At 46.5% G+C, this 23,389-nt stretch overlaps 1 protein-coding gene across 2 annotated transcripts in view; it reads right to left on the reverse strand.

The window, feature by feature from the left end:
- RECK (reversion inducing cysteine rich protein with kazal motifs) overlaps positions 1-17,828 on the reverse strand; it is a 189,318-nt gene extending 171,490 nt beyond the window's left edge. Inside the window, exon 1 of one of the 2 annotated variants that reach the window (XM_061590670.1) lies at positions 17,547-17,828. In XM_061590670.1, the coding sequence (XP_061446654.1) occupies positions 17,547-17,646 (100 nt within the window). In that variant the 5' untranslated portion in view covers positions 17,647-17,828. Of the gene's footprint in view, positions 1-17,015; positions 17,089-17,546 lie in introns of those variants that run through there. The other variant, XM_061590671.1, reaches the window with a different exon arrangement.
- Positions 17,829-23,389: the final 5,561 nt, after the last annotated feature.

Below are 23,389 nucleotides of genomic sequence, written 5' to 3' on the forward strand. Positions count from 1 at the left end.
TAGCCATTGAAGCCCCCGCTTCCCTCATCATAGCCTTACTAATCCACGCCAACATGGAGGAGGCCCTTCCTCAGACTGGTGATGACTCCTGGTGTTCTTGTGGCGATTCCCCCCCCCCCGCGAAGACACACGCTGAGCCAGGGTCCTCCCTGCTGAAAGAGAGGACAACATGGCCCCTGCTACTGAGGCCAAAGTGCTGAGAGGAGTCTGCTCTTGGCCCTGCTCCCCCCCACTGAGAGACATGACATCATGCCCCATAGAGAATTGGTGCTCTGCTGCCTCAGCCATTGTGAACCTTTTTGGGGGGCTATGTTGGACTCCCCCATGAAGACCCCTCAGGTGGCGTCGAGCCGCTGTAATCAACCAATAGGGAATGCTGTCTATTACGACAAGCTGACTGTTCCCGCCAAAACCGCGAGAGGCTTTCCCACCACTGAAGGACTCACTAAGGCGAGAAAAAACCCCTCCCGCTCAGTTATGGTTACTGCTGAGGAGAGCCAGGCAGGATGGAAAGGAGCCAATACCCCCACCACAAGAGGCCTAGGGCAGATCCTGGCTCCTCAAGCAGTGCAAGGCATGTGGGGTAACTTACCCCCACAGCGCGCTGGCCCACGGTTCCAATTGCTGCCACTCCAAGGCAATGTATGGGGGGGCTGGAAAGCATCTGGCTGGCTACCACCCCTCCTCTAGTCCCACAGAAGGGCTGATGCGATGTTGGAGGGGCCTGGGACGCTTCCCGGCTACCTCCTTCCTGCTGAAACAGAAGTCTTTGCCCTCCCCCTATGCTCTTCTGCGCTGAGGGGAAAATACAAGTGGAGTGACAGTTGCTGCCGCCCACCACTGTTGGGAAGCCATGGAGGGGCCTGGGACTCTTCCTGGCTACCTCCTGCCGAAACCAACCGCCGCTCTGGCCCTTCCCGCTCTTCAGCATGAAAAACCAAAATCCCTTGGAAGGCGGGTGCTCCATCTTCCACCACCTCAGGGAAGCCACGGAGGGGCCAGGGAGGAATCCCGGCTACCTCCCTCCCCACTCTGAGGCCGAGGGCAATCAAGCCTCGTGCAGCGGGGGAGGGGCCTGGGACGATTACCAGCTACCTCCCCACTAAGGGCAGATCGAAAAACCAATCAAAAGAACAAAAAAAAGCTCTTCTCCTCCCCCGTCGCCTACCTAAACACTGATGGGCAGGGATAGACATAGAAGAGAGAAATCCAAAGAAGAAAGAACCCCTGACCGAGGTACAGGAGCATACAGTTGACTCTGTTAACTCGCTGGAGGCTGAGTCAAGACTGGCAGTTAGAGGGTGGTTCCCTCCCCTTCTGGCTGGCCACCATCTAACACTTTATTATAGTTTGACTCTGCGTACAGGAGGAGTTAACCCATTCCTGTATGCTACATGACCCCGCTGACTGAGAAAGATCAGACTGAAACAGCCTGTGGGAACTGGAAGCAGATGGAGAACAAGCGTCCTCCATTCCTTAATCCCCACTCCTTATCTTCATACTCTGGGTCCACAAATGGATCCAAGGAATCTCTGCATGACCAATTAGCCCTGCAGCCCCTGGAGGCTGAGAAAGGCTCAAGAAGCGCCATCCTCCTTGGAAGAATGTCCAACAAACTCACTAGGCAGTGGCTGCCTGGAACCCCTGGGTTCCCTCATATTTGTGACCTGCCCTGAGCGAGCAGCTCTGGTGGCCGTGGGCTGAGATGAAATGGGAGCCAGGAGCTCAGTGGACAGGACTCCAATGAGGGCCTCCCTGGTATGGGAAAGGGCCTCAGGCATGAGCTGGAATGCTACAACAGCCTCCATTCCTGAGTGATGAGATGGATGAGTAGATGGGGAGGGCCATGGTTGGGAACCTCCCACATCTGCAATTTCCTCCATATCATTGTCTGATGAGGAATAAGGTGATGTTATAAAGGTTGCATCTGTAGCCAGCTCATTCTCCGAAAGTGATTCTCATGTGTGCCTCCTTAAGGGTTGTGATGTCTATGAACATGGGAAGCAGAAGTTCTATGAAGGGCTGTAGAGCCCTTAGATCTCTGTTGTCCTGGCTTGGAGCTGATCTTTGTAGCGTTCCCTGAGTTATCTGAGATTTTAAGACACTACTGCGTTCTCTAAGTCCCCTGAGGGGAGAGGAACTCACACAACAGTAGCCTTTTTTTTTTGCTAAAGACACTGTTTCTAAAATGGCAGCTGTTTTCTTTTTCGTGAAAACTGCTGGGGTGGCAGAAGCAGACAGGGCTGGCGCTACAGTGCTGCTGACTGAGCCCTTCGCCTTTGATCCTGGTGCCCGATGTTTGGTTTTCTTAGGTGCCTTACGAGGCGCTGGCTCGGTTAGACAGCCTTGTCCTGAGGCACTGGGGGAAGTACACGCCGGCAAGCCGGAGTCCATAACGGGCAGGACAAGGACGGAATGCCTGAGGTGGAATCAAGCTGCGTCTGCTTGGGCAAGAAGTGAATAACATCCATCACCTTCCCTTATGCACACGCATCTTTCTGGGGTGTGGGGGGTGAAAGGACCAGCAAAAAATGGAATGGTTCTGTTAGCTCTGATTTGGCCCGGTTGGTAAGGCACCCCTTTCCTACTCCAAATGGCCTGGGTGGGTAAGCGTGAGAGCAGAGGACAGAAACAGAGTGGGACGATAAAAAAGGCTTATACTACAGAAGAACAAGTCAAAAACGATAAACTCACCAGGAAGTGGAATCAGAGTAATGGAAAAAAACAAAACAGATGGGACAAAGAAGATTAAAAACAAAGAGTCAGAGAGAGAGAGAAATATAACCGCCTACGCTGACGAGGCAGGAAAGGACAGGTCACGTTTGTGAGGCGACCAACTCCCAGCAATTCTGCTGTATTTCCTGCCTATGGATGCTAGGTGGAGCCCATTGACACTTGATGGACTAGCATCCAAGGAGAAAAACAAGCATGAGTAGAGTGCCTCTGTTTCACAACCAGGGGACTACAAGGGCTGACACTACCATTAGGCTGAGTGAAGCAACCACTTCTGGCAGCTGGTTTTGAGTGTCATGAGAGAGCAGCATATTGTTAGTTATCTAACTAGCTAGCTAGTTATTTATTAGCATTGTGTATTTTCACTGTGTCAGGGAGGAAAAGTGTTCATGAAATTTTCTGCTTTTGGTGGCAAAATAACTTGTCTAGTGTCTAGTAGATCCTCCGTGGCGCAGAGTGGTAAGCAGCGGTAACGCAGCTGAAGCTCTGCTCACGGCTGGAGTTCGATTCCAACTGAAGGAGGAAGTTGAATCTCCGGTAAAAGGGGTCGAGGTCCACTCAGCCTTCCATCCATCCGTGGTCGGTAAAATGAGTACCCGGCATACGCTGGGGGGTAAAGAAAGGCCGGGGAAGGAACTGGCAATCCCACCCCATATATACGGTCTGCCGAATAAACGTCGCAAGACGTCATCCTAAGAGTCGGAAACGACTCACACTAGAAGTGCGGGGACACCTTTACCTTTCAACAATCAGTTGAGTCGACAGGCACCAGTAGCTGCTCTGAAAGCATGACGGGTGAAGGGATAAGACCAACAAAACCTGCAGCACTACAAGGACAAACATCACCCCTCCCCTCTGCAAGAACAGTATTACTATTATTATTATTATTATTATCTTTATTTATACCCCGCCATTTTTCCAAAACTGGAACTCATGGTGGCTTCCAGATAAAAAATACATATAATTAAAAACATACAAAGTCTACATTAAAATAAGATTAAACTATTTCCAATATTAAAACCATACACACATATAGCTAAAAAAGTTCAAACTAGTTTAAAAATGATATAATAGACATTAGCAATGCAGCACCCTTCACGCCCTATCCTTAGCCTTCAATTCCAAAGGCTTGTTGGAATAGGAAGGGTCTTTGCTTGTCGGCAGAAGGACTGCGAAGAGGGGGTCATTCTTACCTCCCTAGGAAGGGAATTCCAAAGCCTGGAGCAGCCACCGAGAAGGCCCTCTCACGCGTCCCCACTAGTCGTACTTGAGAAGATGTGGGTATTGAGAGAAGGGCCTCTCCTGAGGATCTCAGGGCCCGGGCAGGCTCATACAGGGAGATACGGTCTGATAAATAGCCTGGACCTAAGCCGTATAGGGCTTTATAGGTCATCACCAGCACTTTGAATTGTGTCCGGAAACAGACTGGCAACCAGTGGAGCTTTTTTAACAGGGGGGTAGTATGGTCCCTGTAACCAGCCCCAGTTAACATTCTGGCTGCAGCACGTTGTACCAACTGAAGTTTCCGAACAGTCTTCAGAGGCAGCCCCACGTAGAGCGCGTTACAGTAATCTAAACGGCATGTAACTAAGGCATGTGTCACCGTGGCCAGATCAGACAGCTCAAGGAACGGGCGCAGTTGGCGCACTAATCTTAATTGTGCAAAAACACTCCTGGCCACTGCAGAAACCTGGGACTCCAAATTTAACGCTGAGTCCAGGAGCACACCCAAACTGCAAACCTGTGTCTTCAGGGGGAGTGTAACCCCATCCAGCACAGGCTGTATCCCTATTCCCTGATTTGCCTTACGACTGACCAGGAGCACCTCTGTCTTGTCTGGATTAAGCTTCAATTTGTTCACCCTCATCCAGTCCACCACTGATGCCAGACACTGATTTAAAACTGAGACAGCTTCCTTGGAATTAGGTGGAAAGGAGACATAGAGTTGGGTGTTGTCAGGCCCAGGATGGGACTGAGGAACCAGACTGGTGGTTGAAAGCAATTCAGTTTTTATTAAGGTAATATCCAAACAGAGACTGTGTCTTCTCATGAAGCAACACAGAGTTACAGATCCTGCGACATAGAAAGAGAGTTGACAGAGCAAGGGACTGCTATCCCGCCTGTCTCTTAAGAAGGGGGCAAACGGGCGCGAAGTCTTTCACTCCGCCTTAACGTGCCCTCAGTCACCACCCTTCTTCCCCCCTCCTTTCTTGTCTTTTCAACTGTCTTCAAGTACGCGGCGACAGGGGAAGCACGGGCCCCTCCCCTTCTGAAGTCTCCGACTCCGGTATGGGGGAAAGAGGGGGGTCAGGTTTTAAACTGTCTTGCGGTTTCTCTTTGCTTGTCCCTTGCTTAGGAGGCCCTCCCTCTTCCCCCACCTGTTCTGAACTTCGGAGAAGAGGAGGCGTGAGAATTTCAAGGGAAGGCTCTGAGACTGTGAAGCTTTCAAGGTCTCCGTTGCTAGGCAACTCTATCTCTGGAATTTCCTCTTCTTCTCCTTCACTCCACTCCAGCGAAATGGCCCCCTCCCTTTCCTCCTCTTCTTCTGAATCCTCAGGACCCCAAACCTGCACCCTGACATCATCCCCTCTCCCATGCTGTGCTCCCCCCCCCGACTGGCTTGGGGCGATGGGGAAACCGTTGATGAAAAAGTTTTACCAAATCTGGAGCATGCACATCAGTTTCAGCTTCCCAAGATCTATCTGCTGGCCCATAACCCTTCAAATACTGCAATTTGTTATGTCTTATTCTGGAGTCCAGGATTTCTTCCACTTCAAATTTAGTCTGCTCATTTACCATGAGGCTCCTCTGGCCGTAAATCACTGGGAGGGGCTGCTTTCGTTAGCAAGGATCGATGAAACACAGGGTGTATTTTAAACGTGTCTGGTAACTTCAGTAGAAACGCCACGGGATTAATTTGAGTCTCTATTTCAAAAGGCCCCAACCTCTTGTCTTGTAATTTCCTACATTTGCCTGGCATCTGAAGGAAACGAGTGGACAGCCATACCTGGTCTCCTGGTTGAAGGGCTGTATACTGTGCAGATCAGCAACTCACTTGTACTCAGTCTTGGCTTCGTTTAGCTGCTGTTTCGACGTCTGTTGCACAGCCTGTAATTCCTGCAGAAATTCCCCTGCGGCAGGCACAACAACTCCCTCTGAGCTGCTAGGGAAGGCTTTAGGATGAAATCCATAATTAGCGAAGAACGGGGTTTGCTTAGTGCTGGAGTGCAAGGAGTTGTTATAGGCAAACTCTGCAAAATGCAAATATGACACCCAGTCAGTCTGTTCGTAGGACACATAACAACGTAAATACCTTTCCAAAACAGCGTTCAGGCGTTCCGTCTGACCGTCTGTCTGGGGATGATGAGCTGAAGAGAGTTTTAGCTCCGTCTGCAACTGTTTCCAAATTGCTCTCCAAAATTTAGCTGTGAACTGAGTTCCTCGATCCGAGACTACACTGTTTGGCAATCCATGCAACCGGTAGATTTCCTTGATGAATAACTTGGCTGTTTCTTTTGCCTCTAAGGCTCCTGAACAAGGAAGAAAATGCGCCATTTTGGTGAGTAAATCTACCACTACTAGGATGGCCGTCATTCCTTGTGACTTTGGTAGATCAGTTATAAAATCCACGGAAAGGTCCTTCTAGGGTTCGTTTGGGACAGGTAGCGGTTGTAACAGCCCTGCTGGTTTTCCTGTTTGTGTTTTCGCTCGCACACAGACAGAACAGGATTTTACATAGTCCTCAATATCCCGACGCATTTTAGGCCACCAAAAGTCCTTGGCCACGTTCTGAATGGTTTTGTAAATACCAAAGTGTCCCGCGGTGATGGAGTCATGGCACTGACGTAGGATTGAGTCTTAAATTCCCTTCTGGCACATACCTGGCTGTTTTAAACCATAACAGTCCATCTCGCCAGTGGAAACTTACTTCTGGGTCTTGATCTTGTCCCGCCTCCTGAATATACCGTTGCATGCCTGCATCTTCCTGTTGTGCCCTTTTGAGTTCTTCTTCCCATGAAGGCTGGTCATCGGATTCGCTTCCTTTGAATTGTGGCTGTCTGGATAAGGCATCTGCTCTCTGGTTTTTGGCTTGGGCATGATAAGTAATCTTGAAGTTGAACCTAGTAAAGAACTGGGACCATCTTATCTGTCTCTGGTTCAGCTTTCTGGCCGTTTGTAGGCTTTCCAGGTTCTTGTGATCGGAGCGCACTTCAATCTGATGAGAGGCCCCCTCCAAATATTGTCTCCAGTTCTCAAAAGAACCCTTGATGGCTAGTAGCTCCTTCTCCCATACTGTGTAGTTCTTCTCTGCAGGCTTTAACTTTCTAGAGAAGTACGTGCAGGGGTGTAGCTCCTTTCCTTCTTGGTCTAATTGCAGAAGGACCCCCCCGATGGCAAAATCCGAAGCGTCTGCTTCCACGACGAAGGGGCGGGTTGGATCGGCAAAACGCAGAATGGGCTCAGTAACGAATCTTCTTTTCAGCTCCTCAAAGGCGTTTGTAGCGTTCTCTGTCCATTGAAATTTCTTCTTTCCCCTTAAACAGTCAGTCAGAGGAGCTGTTAATTTGGAAAACCCTGGGATGACCTTTCTGTAATAATTGGCAAACCCTAAAAAAGTTGTACATCCTTTTTGGTGGCAGGTTGACCCCAGTCCAATATACAACTCACTTTCCCTGGATCCATCTCCACTCCCCCTGCTGAGATTCGATACCCAAGGAAGTCCAAAGACTTAAGGTCAAATCCACATTTCTCTAGCTTAGCATACAGATGATTCTCTCTCAGTCTCCTCAACACAGTTTTCACATGCTGATCATGGTCTTCTTGATTCTTTGAGAACACCAGGATATCATCTAAGTAACAAATTACATACGTGTCCAACAGGTCTCTAAACACGTTGTTCATGAACTTTTGAAACACTCCTGGACTTCCCGAAAGCCCGAACGGCATGACCAAATATTCAAACTGTCCGTAAGAAGTCAAAAATCCTGTTTTCCATTCATGTCCCTCCTTCATCCTGATCAGATTGTACGCTCCTCTTAAATCCAGCTTCGTGAAGATTTTTGCTGAGCGCAGTCGGTCTAGCAGCTCTGAAATCAGGGGCAGTGGGTAACTGTTAGGGATGGTGATTTGATTCAATGCACGATAGTCGTTACAAGGCCTGAGCTCCCCCCCCTTCTTCTTCACAAACAACAGGGGCGCTCCAGCGGGGGACTGTGAGGGACGTATGAATCCTCGCTTCAGGTTTTTTTCCAGAAATTCCTTCAGGGCCTCTCTCTCAGTCTCTGTAAGAGAGTAAATTCTTCCTGATGGAATGCTGGCTCCTGGCACGAGATCAATCGCACAGTCGTAAGGGCGGTGGGGGGGTAAAGTCTCTGCCTCTTTTTCATCAAATACATCTTTGAATCCCTCATACTTCAAGGGAAGGATCACTGGCTCGATCTCTTGCACTGCCCCCGCTAAGGTGTTCTTGATTCCTTCTGGTTGACAGTTCTCCTGACAATACTGAGAGGTGAACCACACCACCGCCTCCTTCCAACTTATTTTGGGTTCGTGCTTGGCTAGCCAGGGCATTCCCAGAATCACCTCAAAGTTTGAGAGATCTGACACATACAGCGAAATGAACTCTTCATGCCCAGGAATTTGAAGTTTCAATTCCTCCGTGGCTTGTGTCACCCCTCCTGACTTCAGGGGTCTCCCATCGATGGTCTCCACAGATAGGGGAGCGTCCAGTTTCCACCTAGAAATTCCATAACGCTTGGCTAACTTTGCATCAATAAAATTTGTGGAGGCCCCACTGTCAATTAATGCAGTAGAATTAAACACCACTCCTTGGGAAGTTGTAATCCGAATAGGTAGGACCAGCACTCCTTTGGAGGGAGGTTGGATCATTGGAGGGCCTTTATACAACGCTGCCCCCAGTCCACCGGCCTGCACGTGGACTGGGTGTTTTAGTTTCCCGATGGCTCTGCTTTCCCCCCTTTCAGTCCACAATCCCTGGCCACATGGCCCGGTTTCGAACAATAAAAACATAAACGTTCTCGACGTCGTCTCTCTTTTTCTTCTTCTGACAGCCTTGGCCTAGCCCCTCCCTGTCCCTCGGTTGCATTACCTGCGGTTCCTGAAGTGAAAAGGGCCTTGCTGCGAGATGCCAAGGCTGAATATCTCTGGACCTCCTGTTTCTTTTCCAGGCGCCTTCCTTCCAGCCGGTGATCAATCTGTAGGCATAGCCGAATTAGCCCTGACAGGTCAGTGGGGGGGGGTAGTCCTGGCCAGCTCATCCAGGATCTCAGCATTTAGTCCACTCCGGTACATAAACATCAAGGCTGCATCATTATAACCAGTTTCCTGGGACAAAATTTTAAAAGCATTAGTGTACTCGGAAACAGTCCCTTTTGCTTGTTTCAGGGCGCCTAGCTGCCGCGCTACCGTTTCAGCTCTTTGCGGATCTTGAAACATCTCGGTCATTTCTTGTATAAATCCTCTGTATCTTCCTAGGAGGATCCTTTCTCACCAGATACGGAGTCACCCATTTTGCAGCTTTTCCTTCCAGGAGGCTGATCACGAAGGCCACTTTAGCCCCATCACCAGGAAATTCTGCATTCCTGACGTCCAAGTACAACTCACATTGAGCCATGAAAGTTGCCAACTGATCGCTCTGTCCCGCATACTTTGGGGGTAATCCAATGGGAACCTTCACCGCAGCGGCTGGAGGGGCTGTCCGCATCCGATCGATCGTGGCTTTCAAGGCCTGATTATCCATTTTCAGCGCCTTGACTGCTGCCAGCAAGGTTTGAACATCCGTCTGCAAATCAGCCACATTAGTCCTCAAAAGTCTCACTTCTTCTGTCTCAGAAGTGGGATTCGTTCCCCCCGCTGCTCCCTTTTCCATCTTGTCACGGTCAAGTGAAGAGAGCGTTGAGGGTGATTTAGGTGGCTCTGTCAAGCTGTCAGGCCCAGGATGGGACTGAGGAACCAGACTGGTGGTTGAAAGCAATTCAGTTTTTATTAAGGTAATATCCAAACAGAGACTGCGTCTTCTCATGAAGCAACACAGAGTTACAGATCCTGCGACGTAGAAAGACAGTTGACAGAGCAAGGGACTGCTATCCCACCTGTCTCTTAAGAAGGGGGCAAACGGGCGCGAAGTCTTTCACTCCGCCTTAACGTGCCCTCAGTCACCACCCTTCTTCCCCCCCTCCTTTCTTGTCTTTTCAACTGTCTTTGAGTACGCGGTGACGGGGGAAGCACGGGCCCCTCCCCTTCTGAAGTCTCCGACTCCGGTATGGGGGAAAGAGGGGGGTCAGGTTTTAAACTGTCTTGCGGTTTCTCTTTGCTTGTCCCTTGCTTAGGAGGCCCTCCCTCTTCCCCCACCTGTTCTGAACTTCGGAGAAGAGGAGGCGTGAGAACTTCAAGGGAAGGCTCTGAGACTGTGAAGCTTTCAAGGTCTCCGTTGCTAGGCAACTCTATCTCTGGAATTTCCTCTTCTTCTCCTTCACTCCACTCTGGCGAAATGGCCCCCTCCCTTTCCTCCTCTTCTTCTGAATCCTCAGGACCCCAAACCTGCACCCTGACAGGTGTCATCAGCATACTGATGGCACCGAACCCCAAACCCCCGGACAACCTCTCCCAGCGGTTTCATGTAGATGTTAAATAGCATAGGGGATAAAACTGAGCCCTGAGGGACCCCACAGGTCAATGGCCAAGGGATCGAACAGGAATCCCCCAGCACCACTTTCTGGGTTCGTCCCTCCAGGAAGGAATGGAGCCACTGCAAAACAGTGCCCCTAAGTCCCATCCCAGCAAGGCGGCCCAGAAGAATACCATGGTCGATGGTATCAAAAGCTGCTGAGAGGTCCAGCAGAACCAACAGGGATACACTCCCCCTGTCCAGTTCTCTGCGTAGGTCGTCCACCAAGGCGAACAAAGCCGTCTCTGTCCCATAACCAGGCCTGAAACCAGATTGAAATGGATCCAGATAATCTGGTTCATCCAAGAATCCCTGGAGCTGGGAGGCCACCACACGCTCTATTACCTTACCCAAAAATGGAATATTGGACACTGGCCGGTAATTACCCATTATGGAGGGGTCCAGGGGCTTTTTTAACAAAGGCCTTACAACTGCCTCCTTTAGGCAACCTGGAACTCTGCCTTGGTGTAAGGAGGCATTAACCACTCCCTCCACCCACTGAGCCAGTCCCTCTCTGGCACTTCTTATAAGCCAGGAAGGGCAAGGGTCTAGCAGACATGTGGTGGCTCTCACCTCTCCAAGGATCTTGTCCAAATCCTCGGGCTGTACAAATCGAAAAGAATCCATCATTATTGGACAGACAGGAGCCAAAGTTACATCCCCTGAGACTGTATCAATTATAGCGTCTAAGTTGGAACGAATCTGAGCGACTTTATCTGCAAAGTGCTGTGCAAACTCTTGACAGCGGGCTGTTGAGTGATCTATATTACTGTCTCGGGGGCCAGAATGTAAAAGACCCCTGACCACTCAAAACAGCTCCAGTGGACGGCTCCCTGCAGATGCAATGGTGGCAGAAAAGAATTTTTTTTTTATTCGATTTATTAGTCGCTCATCTGGCTGGAAACCCAGCCACTCTGAGCGACGTCCAAAATAAAGGCATATAAACATCAGACAGAAAAGTATATAAACATCAAAAAAGAAGCAATAAAACTAAACAACAAAGTAGAAGCTATCCCCCAACCCACACAGCCCAACCCAAAGATCAGAAAGTCCTCCTAAAGAAGCTCCCTTTTGAAGGCTGGAGGGTGGGGCAAGGCAGGTGGAAGCAGCCTCCCCTGATGGCAACAGAGTCTCTCTCCCCTCATAGTCCTTCTCTTGAGGCAGCTCCCTTTTGAAGGCTGGAGGGTGGGGCAAGGCAGGTGGAAGCAGCCTCCCCTGATGGCAACAGAGTCTCTCTCCCCTCATTTCTTTGCTGCCCGCACTGCCACGGAGTAGGCCTTCAAGGAGGCTCTAGCCTGTGTTCGGTCAGACTCGCTCCGAGTCTTCCGCCAACGTCGCTCTAGTCTCCGTCTCATTTGTTTCATCACCACCAGCTCCTTGGTAAACCAAGGGGCTGGTTTGGCTCCACTTTGTGAGAGGGGACGCTTAACTGCTATCCCCACTTCCTCTTCTAGAAACAACTTAATGCAATTCTAGTTAAAGACAGTACTCACAGTTCCAGACTCCTCAAACACAGAAGATACCCAAAGGTGGTTGTCCCAGAAAAAAAAGGGGGGGGGTCCAGAGACTGTTAACAACTACATGGCTCAGGTTATTTTTCGCATAACTGAGCACGCACAATCCCACATTTTGCTGTTTGAAATTTAACATCACTCACACAATGGGAAGCAAGCGTCTGTAACTCTACAGCACTCCAGACAGGGCAATCTCCTCAAAACCCTCTGATGGCAGTAATGAGAAATGGGGAGGGCATTACTGGGCAAGGAAAGGTATGGGATATTAGCAGATATGGAGCAAGGTCTTCTATAGGCAACTTGACACTTTCCAGAGTATTTCTTTCATTAGATTTATGTCCCGTCATTCCTCCAAAATGGAGCACAACAATGATAAAATAACATTATCGTAATAAAACATTTTTAAACCAACAAATAAAATAAGCTATAATTAACAGTAAAACTCTCTGTACAACCGCACTACAAATCCTATTTGAGGATCCAAAGGCCCACATAAATGAAAGTGTCTTTAACCGTTTCTTTAAAAGTTGTGCAGTGGGGTTAATTTAAATATCAATTGGAAGGAAATTCAAGGTGCAAGGCCACCAGTGGGCAAGCACAGCTGTCATACCACTGTCCTCTCAGCCTCTCATCACAGACAGAACTTATCATGATGACCATAACACATGGGTCAGTCGGTAACAGCAGAGATGCTCCATCAAGTATTATATTCTAATAGCAATACCCTGAAATGGTTCTGGTAGCTTACTGGCAGCCAGTTCTATCCTCTGTTAGCCTCTAACCTGGAAGATCACTCGTAATCCTCACCAGGAGTGCCAAGGAAACTCAGGGTTAAGCACAAGTTATTGCAGACATGTTCCAATGCATTCATTTTTTTAAAAAAATCCAAATAGCAACTGCAGGGGATGATGATTACAAAATCATAGAGCTGAAAGGGACCCCAGTAGGTAATCTAACCTAAACTCCTGCTGATGCATAAAATGTAAGAACAGAGATGCAGCTGTGTAGCTGCTGGCATGCCTAGTAACAGTCCTGCCACCAGCTAAAATTGTACCCATAATAAAAGCCATATTTCCAGACATAATAGTTAGTTGTGTAACTAAGCATGCACATGCGCACGCACATGCGCACACACACACACACACAGAGAGAGTCTCCAAAAAGAAGGAGCCAGATGTACTCTTATGGAAAAAAAGAATCAACCCCCTCCTCCCCTGAAACATAAAAAATGCTAAAATATCAGAACCAGACATGCATGCTCTAACTGAAGTTGCAAACCTAAGTTTGAAAAAATCTATATTGTTGTGGAGCTCTTTCTAGTGTTCAGTAATACAACGTACATGTTATCAGGCAGTTACCTACAAATCCTTTATTCAGCAAACTGATCAGCGGAACAGTACTATCGTAATGCCTCCCATAAGGCCTGGCATAAGTAGCAACAACTGGCCTTTATCCAGGCTACCAATGCATCCAGACACTGGTCAAGAACACTGCATAGCCTCTCCCAGCTCAGATGAAACGGCGTACAGCTGAGTTTCATTACCACCTAGGTACACTGTGGAAGGGCCCAAAGTTCACAATAGCCACCAACCCCTTCATAAATAATAAGCAAAGGGCAGCTGATGGACATTAATATAAAGTACAGAAGTGCAATCAACTCTGTTGGGCAATATTATCTATCAAGTGCATACAGTACCGAAATAAAGTACAAGATCAAACACATGTAAAGTGCATAAGCACTTCCCCACCTGAGACAGTATTTCCATCGCTGCCAAGTCTCTCCCCAACCCCATGTCTCATCCCCGCCCCTGCCTTTCACACAGGATTCTTTCTATTTCCAGGTACTCAACCTGGTCCAACAGAAAGACAGCACCAGGGCTCACACAACATTTGGGAGAACATGAATGAGAGAGGCACAAGGTGGAATTCTCTCTTCCCCCTGCACAACTACAGAAGACCTCTTGGTTGCCAGGCCCGGCCTCCAAGAGGTCTTCTGTATCTTTAAAGGTTGTGGAGGGGGGAGGGAGAATTCCACCTTGTGGTTTTTCCCATTACAGAGTTGCAAGAACACCTGCATGTGACTGACCTTCTCTTCTCCTAAAGATACAGGATCACTCTCAGGCCATGGACCTGGCAACCCTAATATGCTGGTTTGACTCAGATTGCATCAGGGATCCATGATGCAGTTAGGGGAAACAGAGGCACGGTACAAAAACAGTACATAAATGGTTGCTATATGCACTAAGCACTGTGTGTGGGGGGAGGGTGGGAAGAAGCCTTTGGTCCTTACCTGAAATTAATTTCTCCTGGACAATAGTCCATCAGGTAGTCTGAACTGAAACTGCTGTTTTAAATGAACAGAAAGGATTAACAGAAGGCAAGAAAGCCTTCTTTCCACTTAATTAAGGAATATAGAAAAAAAGCATCTACATGTCTTTTAATTCTATTGACCACATCCTCAAAACCATCCAGAAGGACTACCTGTCAAAGGAAGGAATAAAATCAAATAAGCTTACATTTAAAGCATATGTTTCTTTTGCTACTGAACTGCCTATCTGCAGGCAGAGAATATCATATCATATACTCTCAGTACGTATCTACCTACCTGTGTAAATCTTAGCCAAATTAGACAAACTGTACAGAGAAGTAAGTCCTACCAGAGGCTAATTTGTTTAAAACTGTTATAAGCTGCCCAGGGACCTGCTCGTGAAGGGTGGGTATTAACTGAACAACCACCGCATTCCAGGAGTTCCTTTAGCTAATAAGCTAAAACTCTGGTGAAAAGAACAGCAATCGGGCCATTGAAATAGATAAGGCTGAAGCCTCATGAAACTTAAAAAGAGAAATTCATCTTAATTTATTTTCTCTTATTTATTTATGTTCACCCAGCAGGGTAACTATAAGGCCATCCTCTAGGGAACCCTTCAAATTCAAGTACCCATAAGGAAAATCTCATTATTTCCCCATTCAGTCATTAAGGACTGCAGCTGTTCAAAAGAGCAAACTGGGGCTTTCTGCTGCTAATGCTGGAAATACTTCAGAATAAAAATACCGCAGGGCCATCTCCTAGAAATAACCTTTACATCCTCATGAAGTTCATGAGGAAATTCATATGCATTGATTTCACTGTGGCCCTCTAGAGGAGCCATCAGGTTCTTCTGCTGTTGCCCACAGACACGTCCTTCTGGCAGTTTAGGCCTTGGAGGAAAGTCAGATCTCTAAGAACAATTGAACCTAACATTCTAGTGCCTTCAGTAAAAAAAAAGGTGGGAAATCACTATCCCATATCGCTGCTCAAAGGACGATACCCTTGTCTATTCTGACGGGAAAAAGCCTAATTCTCTCCACTGTTCTGCCCAAAAACAGTTTATTAGAGACCATTTTTTGCTTCTTTCTACTTCCAGAACTATCGCTCCAAATCACATTATACTCCAACGATCCAACGCTATACTGAACTGAAAGGCTGCCCAGAATGGGACATAATGGAAACACATTATAATAGCCTGGAGTAACAGCTTTTTGCCCTTTGAGAGGCTGACTCCCGCAGCTGATTATTAACAGGAAAGAGTGGACACCCAGTAAACTGTAAACAAGCTAAGAAAGTACTGAAATTGGCCCCATATACTTGCTGTTGTGTAGAGTCCTCATCTTCTCATAAACCAGAGGGATGATGACTGAATAAAATTTTAAATTTAAATGGTCTGTGGCAAGGCATCAGTGCCCTACAAAGCTCTTTGCTACTACTCATGACTAGCAAAACATTGTGCAAACTATTAGAAACTACAGAACTTACGTTATTCCAAGAATTGCCACACTCAAAAGGCTACTAAGGACTCTTGTAGAATAAAAATCACAATTTTAGAAGTACAAACCTAGCTTCCCATCTTTTCACAGTCTATAAAGCTTTTTCTGGATCAGAACCAACGTTCACAGATTTGCCGAAGCTGCAAGGTAAATTTGAAGCAAAAGAGCTCTTACCCTGCACAACTATCCCCCAAAGTAGGCCAAAATCAGCATTTCTTTTTTCTTTATTTCTCAAATGAAAGTTAAATGGCTGCCTGAGACACAGGTTTGGAGGTTGGGAAATTCTGAGTAAGTTAACAATGCTGCAGGATCTGCCAGTACAAGTGCAGCTACATAATTCTAGGCTCTGAACTTAATGATCTTACAAGGGCCTTCACCAGTACTTCAGATGGGAAGCACACAAAGATCACAGTATTCAAAACCACAATAGCTCTGTTTTTACCATCCTGAGGGTCAGTTTGAAGTAGTGAAGTTTTTGTTCTTTTCTTTTCTTAAAAATACTTCATGTCAGAAAAATAGTGTATCAGGAAGAAGCATACACTTCTCTCTGACATGCTGGCGTTTATTTTATTTATTACACTTACTGTATATCCCACATTTCCTCAAAGAGCTCAAAGCAGCTATATGATTCCCCCTCCCTTCCCCATTTTATCATCACAGCAACCATGTGAGGAAGGCTTGGCTAAGACATAGCGCCACAAATTTAACCTGTTTCATTCCTAACCCTCTGTGACAGAAATAAAGCAGACTAACACTATAGAGCTAAGAAGAGTCAAGGCGATAAACTGCTCAGTTCAAGGGATGACTTGGAATTGTCACGTGATGCTTTAAAATAGTGCAATGTATACCTCGCTGCATGTAGGTTAACGAAGCATGCAGTTTCTGCATGCAACTGAGTGCTGGATTTGGGCTGGGAAGGAGTCTGAGAGTGAGGGGTTTTTGGGGGGGGAATTTCCCCCTGGAAATGTTTTGAGTGCTAAAATATTTTGTTCCCGCTGGCCTCTCAAGAGCAAAACATTATAACTACTAAAAATGTGAATACTTGCCTAGTGTTTAAAGCTCTATATTAGGGATGTTCTGAAGGTTCATCCGAATCTAGGTTGGAAACCAATTTCCAGGGTTCTCAAAGGATTGCCGTCAAGGAGAAGCAAACTTTCAAGACAGGCTCCCACCCCCAACTTCTCCGAACCTTTCTCCAGGCCAGATCAATATCCGGGCTGGGAACTAGCTCCTGCTTCCCTCCCGCGCAGGCCACCCTCCCCTTCACTTCGCTTTACCTTCAAATGGGGAGCGGAGAAGGATATAAAGTAGCAGCAAGAGAAAGAGACGTTTTTTCCCCTCTTCCTTCCCCTCCTGCTGACATTCCAATGAGGATTTGTTCCCTAACTGTACATAGAACTGTAGGATTAAGGAAAGTATGAGGGCGTAAAAAGACTTTGTTCACACTCGAACCTCAGCTGTACTCTGCCCTGTTTTAATGGTCGCATTAAACCCACGTTGATGCGGGTTAAAAAACAAACCAGAGAACATCCGCCTGCTCTTCCTTTGTGGTTTATCTCCATAATGCAGTGTTAAGATCATTAGCTGCTTTAAAAAAAAAAGCTCCATCATCAGCCATCCCCGTTCTCTCGCTCTCTGTTTAGTGCGCTCGCCACCCGCCGCGGGAACGCGCGCTACTCTCGCTTGAGGGGTCAAACTCGACCTGATCAGGGCTCCCCTCGGAGGGGGTACCGAGCCGATTCCGAAAGAGGGCCCTCCCACCCCTGCGCTTAAACTGCGCTTCTCCGGCGCTGCCCGGCCGTACTCACCCGCCACGCCCGGCAGCAACAGCAGAAGCGCGGGGACCGTTGCAAGGGTCAACAGGGTCCCGCCAGTCCCCTGCTGCAGAGGGACAGTTAGCGTCGCCATAGCCCGGTCTCCGGCAACCTCCGCCGCCGCCTCTTCCTTGGCTAATGGGGCCCCGCCCTTTTCTCTGGCTCTGTGGGGAAGATAGAGGGAGGCGGGCAGGGGAGGGGCGGCACGAGAGCCCTGACCAAAAAGGAACGGGAGGCCGGCGGCGGCAAGGCGGCGTCATCTCCCCCCCCACCCCGTGCCTTTCCGGACTCTTCGCTGTAATCGGCCCCCTTCATCTACTGTCCGCGCAATGAATGACTTCTCCCGCTACGCTTCAATCCTAAAAGGAAATCGTGGCCCCCGCCCATCGAGAATGGGGTAGCTGAGGATTCCTAGGCTGGAACTGAAGGAAGAGCAGGTTTGCTCTTAGAAAGATTAAACGACTTTGAGAGAGGCATTGGTTTCCATAGCGTAATAAGCGCTTCTGGTCAAAAAATTATGCAGCGCTTCAAAAAAGTTGGAGAGCTTGTGAAACGTTACAAAACTTATTTACTAGAGACAACAGCAAGATCGGTGTACACAATGAAAAATAAATTCTGCCACTGCATGCTTCGATATCAATATTGCTTGCCTCCAATAAGGTTAGGAGACCGCTGCGTCTACCTATTCCAATCCTTATGGAGGATTGGCTCGATAACGTTCCATTGTGTTCATTTGAAATCGACGTATGTATGCAAGGCTTTGCAATCCAGAGTGAGACCTACCCTGAGGAAATGAAAGAGCCAAAAGAATGTTTTCAGTCTGCTCTTACTGTAATGTCGCATTCTTACCAGTATGGTGTAAAAGGCAAAATGGCCCTTTTATAAATAAAAATGGGGCGGGGACGGGATGTGCTAGAGACACTTGAGACCAATATTTTAGAACTAAAAACATTCCAATACTATGCTTTTATTAACTTTTCATTTCATAATCAGAACCCATCCGGAAATACCATCACCTGAGTTGATTGTCTAGAATGCCATCTTCCAAGCTAGCAAAAACAATCAAAATCACGAATTATCAACCAGTTATCAATACAGCTGGGTCTTGCGAATGGCCCGTTATAGTGGGGGGCGTCGTAATTAAGACGGTTAACGTGGCAGCTCCATGCAGGCAGGCACAGTGGCCATGTCTCTACTGGGCCTCTGCCACCACAGACAGGCAGGTGCTGGTCTGCCTGGCAATAGCGCTAACCAAAGCAACAGGCCAGAATGCCCTGACCCAATAATATACACACCAGGGATGGGACTAGCATAGATAAATTGGTGGAGCTGGTAAATTCAGGTGTGCCATCCCACTGCTCCAGTAGGCATTGCTTCCAAATTGCACACTGCAATAGACAGTCATACACAAACCCTGCCTGCAGGAGCTATGGCCCACTAAGTTACGGTAGACTTCGCTGAGTCCCCAGCACTGCCCAAATATGCCATGCACTGGTGCGAGGTCTGACCTAATCACAGATCCAGTCTACTTGACCATAATGTTATCACTCAAGAGTCCGCTGCCCTCCTAGTTAGGGTTACTATGTGGATTATCTAGCTTGACAATTGATAGAATGCAGAATTAGCTACTAGAATTTGTAGTATAGAATTAGGTGATAAACATCCACCTGCATTTGACTAAAATCAGGTAAGAATTATCATGTCTCACCTTGTTGTATTGCTTGAATAAGGGATTGGACATGCACCAGAGGTTTGAGTTAATATATGTCAATTGATCACATGTAGTTGGTTGTAAGCTGGAGACTATATATATATTATATATCCCGCCCTTCCTCCCAGCAGGAGACCAGGGCGGCAAATCATCTTGTCAAAGCAGTAGTCTTTTTTTAAGGCAGAACCAGTAAAAGATGCTAGTTACATAGGTTTTATAAGTGCCTAAAATGGTGATTAATGCAGAGTAGGCATAAGGAAACACAGTTAGATACAAAAATATATTTTCTCAGAGCAACAAGAAGTTTTAATTAGTATTCAGGTATATTCTAGTACTTCAGGACAGGGACATAACAATAATTAAAACCAAAACCTCAGAAGGGTTTTTGTTTTCTTTTCTTAAAGTCGCTGTGTAGGCTCCCATTTTGATCAGAGCAGTGGTGCTGGTGCACGGGGTGTTTAACCCTCCACTCATATCATATTTCCGTTTCTAAAATTTCTCTCCCTTAATATTATCAGCACAACTGGGTGAAAATGCCTCTTTAATCCTTTTTCTAGGTGTACTATTAAAAGCTAAGATGGTGAATTTCAAATGAGGAGAATGCAGAGGTGCATTTTAGAGTAGGTTGGTGTATTCTCTGTGTATCACTTCAACACACCACTGTTTTATTTTTTTGTACCTATGCATGCTTTTGGACACACCATCATGTATCCAGTTAATAGCCACCTCCATCTCACCTTCTTCAGGGATAATAGCTATCAAATAATGTACTTAATTAGAATTATCTGGAACTTTACAGACAGAAAAGTTCCTCTGAATATATGCAAAGTATATTTCCCTCACAACTCAATGACCAGCTCAGGTCTCACCCGCCTCAGAAATATCTCCCAAAATACCAGTAGCATCCGTATCCTGCTGCTGAATATGCAGAATATCTTTAATTTACCCAAGTTGAAAGGGATGGTTATGGGGTAAATTGTTGTTGTTATATGCCTTCAAGTCGATCACGACTTATGGCAACCCTATGAATCAGCGACCTCCAATAGCATCTTTTTTAAAATTTATATCCCGCCTTTCGGCCAAAGGCCCTCAAGGAGGCTTACAAAAAATACAAATATAAAAATACAATATAAATTACATCAGTAAAACAATACTATTTACAAAATACAATTTACAAAAGTTAAATAACTGCTCTTAGGCTAACAATGTAAGATGCACGACACACGAGGGAAAAGGGACAGGGAAGAACAAGGAAAAAAGCACACTCAGGCACCAGTTCTTAAATTACAGTTCTTATCATGACCAGCTGGAATGGAAGCAGGTAGCTTGATATCATGGTGGCTATTGGCAAGGGCTGCTAGTCTCTCAGCAGAGGCGATGAAACAGCTCACGGATGGATCAGTTTGGCATGGGAACAAAACACATCTTTGCTGCTGGAGCCACGACGCATACTGGCAAGCACGCTGCTAATCATCAGTAAAGATTCAGCACAGGAGAGGGGGTAGTACCGCTCCTCCCCCATGATGACAGGGGGCTAGCGTAATTGAACAGCAGGTTGAAGGCTCGGTTGTTTGCATGCAGGTGCCTCTCTTGCTTATGACGGCAGCAGCTGTTGCTGCACATGGTGGCATCTCAGCCTCGTCCTCCTCCACCTCTCTCAACGCCCTTGCTATTGCTGGTGGTCGCTGGCTTAAGTGGCTAGCGGCCTCCTTTCCCTGCTACTGCCACTACCTCTGTCCGCCCGCCGTCCATCCGTCGTCCACCACCCTGTTCAGATCTTGTAGGTTCAGGTCTGTGGCTTCCTTTATGGAATCAATCCATCTCTTGTTTGGCCTTCCTCTTTTTCTACTCCATTCTGTTTTTCCCAGCATTATTGTCTTTTCTAGAGAATCATTTTTTCTCATTATGTGTCCAAAGTACGATAACTTCAGTTTCATAATTTTAGCTTCTAGTGATAGTTCTGGTTTCATTTGTTCTAACACTTAATTATTTGACTTTTTTGCAGTCCATGGTATGCGCAAAGCTCTCCTCCAGCACCACATTTCAAAGGAGTTGATTTTTCTCTTACCCGCTTTTTTCACTGTCCAACTTTAACATCCATATATAGAGATAGGGAATACCATGGTCTGAATGATCCTGACTGTAGTGTTCAGTGATACATCTTTGCATTTGAGGACCTTTTCTAGTTCTCTCACAGCTGCCCTCCCCAGTCCTAGCATTCTTCTGATTTCTTGACTATTGTCTCCATTTCGCTTAATGACTGTGCCGAGGGATTGATAATCCTTGATAAGCTCAATGTCCTCATTGTTGACTTTAAAGTTACATAAATCGTCTGGTGTCATTACTTTAGTCTTCTTGACATTCAGCTGTAGTCCTGCTTTTGTGCTTTCCTCTTTAATTTTCATCAGCATTCATTTCAAATCATTACTGGTTTCTGCTAGTAGTATGGTATCGTCTCCATTTCTTAAATTATTGATATTTCTCCCTCCAGTTTTCACACCTCCTTCATCTTGGTCCAATCCCACTTTCCTTATGATATGTTCTGCATATAGATTAAACAAATAGGGTGATAAAATACACCCCTGTCTCACACCCTTTCCAATGGGGAACCAATCGGTTTCTCCATATTCTGTCCTTACAGTAGCCTCTTGTCCAGAGTATAGGTTGTGCATCAGGACAATCAGATGCTGTGGCACCCCCATTTCTTTTAAAGCATTCCATCATTTTTCATGATCTACACAACCAAAGGCTTTACTTTAATCCATAAAGCACAGGGTGATTTTCTTCTGAAATTCCTTGGTCTGTTTCATTACCCAACATATGTTTGTGATATGATCTCTGGTACCTCTTCCCTTTCTAAATCCAACTTGGACGTCTGGCATTTCTCGCCCCATATATGCTAAGAGCCTTCATTGTAGAATCTTGAGCATTACTTTACTTGCATGGGATATTATGGCAACAGTCTGATAATTACTGCATTCCCTGGGATTTCCTTTCTTTGGCATTGTGATTTATATTGAATGCTTCCAATCTGTGGGCCATTGTTTAGTTTTCCATATTTGTTGACATTTTTTTTGTCAAAATTTGGATAGATTCAGTCTCAGTAGCTTGTAGCAACTCTATTGGTATGCCATCTGTTCCTGGTGATTTGTTTCTTCCAAGTATTTTAAGAGCAGCTTTCACCTCACATTCTAAAATTTCTGGTTCTTCACCATATGGTTCCTCTGTGAATGAATCTGTCATCCTTGCATCTCTTTTATAGAGTTCTTCAGTGTATTGCTTCCATCTTCCTTTTATTTCATCTCGGTCAGTTAGTGTGTTCTTCTCTTGATTATTCAACATCCCTACTCGGGGTTTAAATGTCCCTTTCATTTCTCTAATCTTTTGGAACAGGGCTCTTGTTCTACCCTTTTTGTTGTCCTATTTCTGTACAATAACTATTGTAATAGTTCTCTTTGTCCCTACATACTAGTCACTGTATTGTTGAATTTAGGGTTCTGACCGTGTTTCTATCTCCTTTGCTTTCGCTTTCCTTCTCTCTTTAACCATTTTAAGAGTTTCTTCAGCCATCCATTGAGGTATTTCTCTCTTTTGAACTAGAGGCATTGTCTTTTTGCATTCTTTCCTGATAATGTCTCTGACTTCATTGCATAGTTTTTCTGGTTCTCTGTCATCTAAGTTTAAAGCCTCCAACCTGTTCCTTATTTGATCTTTATATTCTTCTGGGATGTGGTGATACCGTGCCCCAGGAGGGACTTAATACTGGGAACGATCTATCATCCCCCTGATCAAAATGCTCAGGGAGACCTTGAGATGAGATATGAAATTGAGGAAGCATCCAAACTAGGAAAGGTGGTAGTAATGGGTGACTTCAACTACCCGGACATACACTGGCTGCATATGTGTTCCAGTCATGAGAAAGAAGCAAAGTTTCTAGATATTCTAAATGACTATTCCCTAGATCAGTTGGTCATGGAACCGACCAGAGGGACGGCAACCCTGGACTTAATCCTCAGTGGGGACCGGGACCTGGTGCGAGATGTAAGTGTTGTTGAACCGATTGGGAGCAGTGACCACAGTGCTATTAAATTAAACATACATGTAACTGGCCAATTGCCAAGAAAAT

Source organism: Rhineura floridana, chromosome 11 (genome assembly GCF_030035675.1).
Source record: "Rhineura floridana isolate rRhiFlo1 chromosome 11, rRhiFlo1.hap2, whole genome shotgun sequence".
Lineage (NCBI taxonomy): Eukaryota > Metazoa > Chordata > Lepidosauria > Squamata > Rhineuridae > Rhineura > Rhineura floridana.